The sequence below is a fragment of the Rhinolophus hipposideros genome (genome assembly GCF_964194185.1).
Source record: "Rhinolophus hipposideros genome assembly, chromosome: 16".
NCBI classification, from domain to species: domain Eukaryota; kingdom Metazoa; phylum Chordata; class Mammalia; order Chiroptera; family Rhinolophidae; genus Rhinolophus; species Rhinolophus hipposideros.
The window spans coordinates 38,549,695-38,558,177 of NC_138062.1; the positions used below are offsets into that span (position 1 = coordinate 38,549,695).

The 8,483-nt window shown below is 39.0% G+C and overlaps 1 protein-coding gene across 1 annotated transcript in view; it reads left to right on the top strand.

Moving 5' to 3' along the window:
- The window catches only part of LOC308509616 (uncharacterized protein), a 20,410-nt gene extending 12,434 nt beyond the window's left edge, over positions 1-7,976 (top strand). The window contains exons 3-5 of the mRNA XM_081077858.1: positions 2,260-2,386; positions 2,564-2,624; positions 3,008-7,976. Of these exons, the coding sequence (XP_080933984.1) occupies positions 2,260-2,386; positions 2,564-2,624; positions 3,008-4,913 (2,094 nt within the window). The 3' untranslated portion in view covers positions 4,914-7,976. The remainder of the gene's footprint in view (positions 1-2,259; positions 2,387-2,563; positions 2,625-3,007) is intronic.
- Positions 7,977-8,483: the final 507 nt, after the last annotated feature.

The window sequence follows — 8,483 nt, forward strand, 5'->3', positions numbered from 1 at the left end:
CTGGTTCTTTTACATGAGAAGAAAGCCAAGAATAGCCACCTGGAATACGTTGTATGAAATCCCCGAAATCCCCCGTTCCTCTGCCCCAGGACATTCCCTGGGCACAGACATCCTATGGGATGTCCTGTGGGTGGTGTGGTTCTTTGAAACTTTCTTGGGTGTTATGTAGTGTCACACTACTCCTCTGTAAAATTCCCCTGGGCCAAGAGAGGGAAGAAAGGGGCTGAGAACTCTAGCATTACATCAAGAGTTTTTTAAGGGAACCTACTTTGGGTCACTTCTTGGGCGTAGGCAAGATCATGTGGATATCCTGTCATGCTCTACGTGGCAGGCTTTAAATAATTATATAGAACAAAGGATTGGTGTGCTAGTGCTTGACCCGCCCCAGATTAGGGGAAACCACCTTAAATACTTGTGCTGGGGCAGGGCAATGATCTCTTCCGGGAACCAGTTCCCTGATGGGCATAGAGGAGGGGTCTATCAGACAGTGTCTGAGGGGGATTTAAAGAAGCAGTCTCTTTTGTGGCCAAATTTAACTTGTGTTTCCAACAGCATTCATGTTTTGGTACAGTCTGGTCCACAACTTCCCTGTATTTGTCACCTTGCAAAGATTCAGTCACTTTTCTTAAGTCCTTTTTTCAAGAAATGTAAAATGTATTTAATCAGCAAATTTTAAAAGGCCTCTCCGGCTTCAGTTCTCACAGTGAGGAAGCTCAGCTGGATTCAGTTTAAAGTTCTGACCAAAATGAAGTCCCCAATTCATGGCACCCTAAGAGAGGAGATAGAATCCTGACTTTCTCAATGTGCACAAATTACACTCTGAGCGCACCTGCGCTGGATGCAAAATTCCTACCTATGTCTAGAAGCAGTCCTGGGGAATCACAACTAAACCTGAGAAAGGGTGTCACAACCCTCCCTCTCCTGCATGTACACCCCCAGGTCTCCAGGGCTATAGCTTTTCTCAGTATAGAGGGCTAATACCAAAGGGCTCCACAGGTCCTTTACATATCTACTGCTGCTCCTGCCTCTGCTATAGCCCAGACCCTGACCCTTGGGGGTAAGGGGACAACCCCCACGGTACCTGTGTGGCAGAGCCAAGGGATTGGTTAAAGCCAACTTAAGTATGAGGTCCTTAAACTCTATAAAGCTACCTGTTGTCGTGGGGCTGGCTCCTAACCCTAATGACACGATTAGAGGCCTTCTGGAGGAAAAAATATATATAAATACCAAGATAGACAGGACACCCTGTTCATTGATGTATATTCAGTGATAAAAAACGCAAAATAGAGAAGGACAAGAGGGAGAGGACAAAAGCAAAAATACTGAAACAAAGGACCTCAATTTGATCCAATTGAAAATCCACAGTATACTCAAAGAATTACACAACACAAAAGATCAAGAGGCACTGTTTTGTTTGGGAACTTCTGTCAGATGGGTTCTGAATTAATTTTGCCATAGGCTGGAATGCATAAAACTTTATGCAAGTATTCAGTACTAAGTCTCCACTTACAGTTATTCTGGGATCACACTAAATGTAAACAGGGTACCCCTGGTAATACTAGGGGGCTTACTAAATATAAAATAGGGACAAATGTGTATGTCTCACCTTAACCATCAGACAACTCTTCTCTTGCCTGAATTATACTTGGTCTTAGCACCCATTGTTCTGAAGTATCCCATAGTGAACAGGGAAGCTCTGAACCAATGATTCATAAACTAAAATTAAGTCTTTCCCACTTCTAAATTGGCTTCACAAAAAGGGACCCTACAGACCTTACCCTCCCAGTTTAATTAAATAATATAGCTGAATTTAAATTAAATAGGGTCATGAAAGATTGAAAACCATTATCCTAAACTTATTTAGTTGAAGAGGTGATTATCCCTAATGCGTGTTTTTTTAATCGCTGGATTGGTAGATTTGACCCTCTGCCTCACTGAGGAGATCAAAGTCTTAGTGATATTTGTTTCCTTTGTATAGATAGCATTTCTGTCATTTCCCAACATGCTCTGAACCTGCCATTAGAGAAAAATAAGACGTAATGTGATCACTATAAAAATGTATAAATAATTTCCGTGTGTTCATGGTGCTGTTAAATTAATGAGGAAGTAAGTGTGGACCCATAGTAAGTTTCTGATGATCAGATCATAGGATAAATGTTTGGTGATGACAAAATGTATAACTTTTCTACAAATGGAGCATAGGTGCCCAGTACTGTCAGTTTTACAAATTTTACTATACACGTTATTGGGATGTTATAGAGCTCAGTGGCCTTTGAGGATGTCGCTGTGACCTTCACCCTGGAGGAGTGGGCCTTACTGGATCCTTCACAGAAGAAACTCTACAGAGATGTGATGCAGGAAACCTTCAGGAACCTGGCCTCAGTAGGTAAGGATGACAATTTACCTTCACCTTGTTAATTAGACGACAGGGGATTCTTGCTCATAAAAGTTGTTCTAAGATGCATAATGTGGGAAAGGAGGACATCGGTAAATAAGCTAAAATCTAATAATTTTTGTATAATTTTTATGACTTTGAAATCAATTTTCTGCGTCTGCATTTTAGGAAAGAAATGGGAAGATCATGATATTAAAGATCAGTACAACAATCAGGGGGAAAAACGAAGGTGAGTCACACAGTAGAAAGCACCATCTCACGTAAGAAACTTGTTATGCTGTGAAATTTTAAAAAGAAACAACAGAAACAACCCTTTCTCAAATTTATGATTTCTCAGAGTTTTCACCAAATAACTTTCTGAAATATGACATAGACGTTCAGTGTTTGAAAAGTAGTTCAAATGAAAAGCATCATTAATAAACCTTGTATATGAATATCACTGTTTTGATAATAGCAATGCTGAAGTCCTCTTGCCGAGCATTCAGTATATTCAATTTCAAACCGTTCAGACAAGGCAGAAAACCTACTTCTTTGCTATAAAACATAAAAATATAGTTCAAATATTCTGATAAATATAAAATCATTAATAATGTGATTCATGTTCTTTTGCAGAATTTTTATGGTAGAAAGAATCTGTGATGGGAAAGAGGGTAGTCAATATGGAGAAATCTTGATTCTTATTCCAAATCTAAATGTGAACAAGAAAACTTGTAGAGTAAAACTATGGGAATACAATGTGTGTGGAAATGTCTTAAGGCAATATTCATCTCAGAATGGGGACATCAGATGTCACACTGGACACAAGCCCTCTGAGTATCAGAAATATGGAGACAAGCCATATGAATATTACATATATGAGAAGGACTTCAGTAACCGTCAGTGTTTTGAAAAACATGGAAAAAAGTACAATGGAGAGAAACCTTATGAACATAAAATATGTGGTAAAGCCTTCAATTCCAGTTATATTCAAGTACATGAAGAAAATATTAGGGAACAACTTTATGAGTGTAAGGAATGTGAAAAAACCTTTGGTGATCTCTCAAGCCTTCAAATACACATGGTCACTCACACTGGGGAAGGACCTTATAAATGTAAGGCATGTGAGAAAGCATTCATTTCTCCCAGTTCATTTCAGATACATGAAAGAACTCACACTGGAGCGAAACCCTATGAATGTGAAACATGTAGAAAAGCATTCAGTTGTCTCAGTTATCTTCGAAGACATGAAAGGACACACACAGGAGTGAAACTCTATGAATGTAAGCAATGTGGTAAAGGTTATAGAGATTACAGTTTCTTAAAAGCACATGAGAGAGGTCACACTGGAGTGAAACCCTATGAATGTGAAACATGTAGAAAAGGATTCAGTCATCTCAGTTATCTTCGAGTACATGAAAGGACACACACAGGAGTGAAACCCTATGAATGTAAACAATGTGGTAAAGGTTACAGACATTATAGTTCCTTAAAAGCACACGAGAGAGATCACACTGGAGTGAAACCCTATGAATGTGAAACATGTAGAAAAGCATTCAGTCGTCTCAGTTATCTTCGAATACATGAAAGGACACACACAGGAGTGAAACCCTATGAATGCAAACAATGTGGTAAAGGTTACAGACATTACAGTTCCTTAAAAGCACATGAGAGAGGTCACACTGGAGTGAAACCCTATGAATGTGAAACATGTAGAAAAGCATTCAGTCATCTCGGTTATCTTCGAAGACATGAAAGGACACACACAGGAGTGAAACCCTATGAATGCAAACAATGTGGTAAAGGTTACAGACATTACAGTTCCTTAAAATCACATGAGAGAGGTCACACTGGAGTGAAACCCTATGAATGTGAAACATGTAGAAAAGCATTCAGTTGTCTCAGTTATCTTCGAAGACATAAAAGGACACACACAGGAGTGAAACTCTATGAATGTAAACAATGTGGTAAAGCATACATATCCTGTGGTTCCTTAAAAGCACACAAAAGGACCCACATGGGAGAGGGACCCTGTAAATATAAGCGATGTAATAAAGCTTACAGTTATTACAGTTCCTTAAAAGAACACGAATGGACTCATGCAAGACTGAAACCCTATGAATGTAAGCAATGTGGTAAAGGTTACAGAGATTACAGTTCCTTAAAAGCACATGAGAGAGGTCACACCGGAGTGAAACCCTATGAATGTGAAACATGTAGAAAAGCATTCAGTTGTCTCGGTTATCTTCGAAGACATAAAAGGACACACACAGGAGTGAAACCCTATGAATGTAAACAATGTGGTAAAGGTTACAGAGATTACAGTTCCTTAAAAGCACATGAGAGAGGTCACACCGGAGTGAAACCCTATGAATGTGAAACATGTAGAAAAGCATTCGGTTGTCTCGGTTATCTTCGAAGACATGAAAGGACACACACAGGAGTGAAACCCTATGAATGTAAGCAATGTGGTAAAGCTTATAGAGATTACAGTTCCTTAAAAACCCACGAAAAAACTCAACACTGGAGTGAAACCCTATGAATGTACAACACGTAGAAAAGCATTTGGCTGTCTCAGTTATCCTCAAAAACATGAAAGGATACACACAGGAGTGAAACCCTATGAATGTAAGTGATGTGGTAAAGGTTACAGAGATTACAGTCCCTTAAAAACATAAGAGAGGTCACACCGGAGTGAAACCCAATGAGATACAGCTTTCCTTTCTCATCTAGGTTTCCAAATACATGAAAGAAATCACACTGGAGAGAAATTAAGAAATGTAGGAAAGATTTCACTTGCCCACAAACTAACACAAGTGAACATGCACATTGGAGATACACCATATGAATGTGAAGAATGTGGGAAAGCCTTCAGTCATCCCAGTTCCTTCCAAAGGCATGAAAAGAATCACAAGATAAAACCTCTTTAATATAAACAGTATTGGAAGGATTTCAGTTTGCACAAATCTTCACATGTGAAAAATCTCAGGTAAAACAGCTAAAACTGTATGTAACATGAGAAAGCTTAATGGAAATTAATCCATGTATAACACTAGAAAAAGAGTTGTTGGGCCGGCCCAGTGCCTCAGGCGGTTGCAGTGCTGTGCTCCTATCGTGCTTCTATCATGGAAGGCCTCCAATTTGAGTCCCACATGGGCCAGTGAGCTGTGCCCTCTGCAGCTAAGATTGTGAACAACAGCTCTTCTGGAGTTGGGCTGCTGTGAGCAGCTGGAGGTTGGCGTGAGCTGCTGTGTGCTGCCATGGGCTACTGTGCTGCTATGGGTGGCCAGTCGCTGGCAGCTGGCGAGAGCTGTCGTGAGCTGCTGTGAGTGTCTGACTGACAGACTGGCTACCAACTGCCTCAGCCGGGGGGAGCGCAAGGCTCATAACACCAGCATGGGCCAGGGAGCTGTGTCCTACACAGCTAGACTGAGAAACAACAGCTTGAACCGGAGTGGAGGGGAGACAGAAGAAGGGGGGAAAAAGAGTTGTTATTAAAGTTGTAAATACACTGTGTTTCTCAAGCTTATTAAGTGTATCACTTCAATATAGATTTCTTATTACGTTCAATATTACATATAATATTGAAATATTATAGATTTCAATATTACATAATATTGAGGTGAGGTGAGATACTTCTGGGAATAATCTTTCAACAGTAGCACAAGAGATTGTAGTGCTTCTTCCTTAAATGAGTTAATATTTTGTCTTTCCATTTTAAAACTGTTAGATCACTGGGTGAGCTGAAGTGTATTTCTAATGTGCAGTTAGGTTAAGTTTTTTATAATGTTTTGGTGTTTGTTTTCTGTGTTAAGGGGCCAAGTTTGGTAATTGTAGGGATTTTATTACTGGCTTGGTGAGAGTTTCTGGATATTCTTAGTCCATTAATTGTGTATATTCTACTTTTTTTTTACTGACAGAGCTCCTTTTTGGGGGTGACAGGCATACGAGTTGTGATCAAAAATATGGTGAATGTTTAAATTTAAAAATTTGTTACAGTAAAAGACACATTGCCATTAATCCCCCTCAAAATACTTCCCCTCGTTTAGAACACACTTATCCCATTGTTCTCACCACTTTCTGAAGCAGTTCTGGAAGTCCTCTTTTATGAGTGTCTTTAGTTATGCTGTCATAGCTGCCTCCATGTCCTGAATCATTTTGGTTTTGGGGAAGAACCAGAAGTCTTGTGCCAGATCCAGTGAATAAGGTGGGTGAGGACATACCATAGTGTTTTTATTTGACAGAAATTGCCGTATACCAGAAGCGATGTGTGACACGGAACATTGTCATAATGGAGGATGATTTATGGCACACTTTAAAACATACCTTCACTCAACCATAGCTTACACACAACTGACTGCACTGAACAAGTTGAAACTTGTCACACACTGTTACTAAGGTTCAGCACGTTGCTTCCTGTATTGAAGATCCCTGCCTTCCCATTGGATGTCACTTGGCAGTAGCATTCACCGAATTTTGTGATCACAACAGAAAGGTTCCATGTAACACATTGCTTCTGGTCTAGCAATTTCTGTCAAATAAAAACATTACGGTGTGTCCTCATCCACCACCTTATTCAGTGGATCTGGCATCGTGTGATTTCTGGCTCTTCTCCGAAGTCAAAATGACCACGAAAGGTAAATGTTTTGAATCGATTCAGGACATTGAGGCAGCCATGACAACACAAGTAAAGATACTCACAAAAGGATTTCCAGAACTGCTTCAGAAAGGGACGAGAACGATGAGATAAGTTGTTCGAAGCAAGGGGGAGTATTTTGAGGGGGATTAATGGCAATGTATTTTATTTAAACATTCACCGTATTGTTTGCTCACACCTCATAAAAAAGCCTTTTTTTCTTTTTCGTACTAATAAACACTTAGAATAAATTTTATGTCCTGCCACTTTATGAAAATATATTTTCGTGTGAATTAATATTTTCATATTTGGGCCTTCACTTACTTCCCTTCATTCTGACTGGTATTTGGTGAATAGACTTTGATTGAAGAAGAGAGACCTGTGAAAGGACAAAAAAAATCTAGAGTTGGAGATATCACCCCGGTGGGTAATGTTAGGAACTAGATTTTTAAGCATCCATCCCTTTTAATGTTTCATCTTAGAATCCACCGGTAGCTTCACTTGCCTGAGATTTGCAAGGATGAAGCAAAGAATACATTAGTCAAATTTTGAAACTACCATACAGGAAAAGAGACAGATGTATAGGTCCTTTGAGGACAAAATATTTTTCCAATCATCGAGATTCTTTGCCTTCCAATCAAGACTATCCTCAAAACCACTGCCAACTGTTTGCTGTTTTCCCAAGTTCCATCAGAGTTCGGGTTTTTATATCAGCCCTCGTTTGTCCACCAGGAAACTAATTCAGACTTTTAGGCTTGGAAGTATTGTCTGATTCCCCTCTTCTCTAGATTATATCTGTATAAGGTCTAATTTGTATAGGAAACAACTTATGTTGTTAATAGTGCTTAATTGTTTTCTAAGCTATGTGCTAACAAATATTGTATTTGTCATTTCCTGAGGATATGTAAAAATGTCTCATTGTAATTATGGATTTTCAAATAAACTTTGATTCTCTTCATTTAATCATTATACATATGAGTCAATTTTATCATGTGCATTCAAGTTCAGTTACTTGTTCTTCAGGCATATTTTACTTTTTATTCTTTTATAGTTACAGTTTTTGTCATGAGTCATTCATCACTCATTCTTAATACCCAAAATGCCAATCATTGTTTTTCAGTGCCTTTGTACCAGTGACTTGCAGAATTGTACTTGTAGTCAAAGTGGTAATGAATTCTAGTAACAGTGACCAGGAAATACACATGACTGGGATGTAACATAAAAGGTTGCTTATCACTTGTAGCATTTTGACTTGTATTAGATGATTTGATGGCTCTGGAAGTCATCAAGACATTTTTGTGGAGTTCCTGTCAACATGAGGAGTAGGTAAACTCTGCTTGCCTCTTTTCATGACCACAACAAAATTACAACTAAAAAACAGAACAACCCTCATTGAGAATCGTTAGAAGTCTAGCTGAATAGAAGTCTATAACTAAAGATAATACAGAAGAAACCACCTGGAGACTGGTAGAAAGG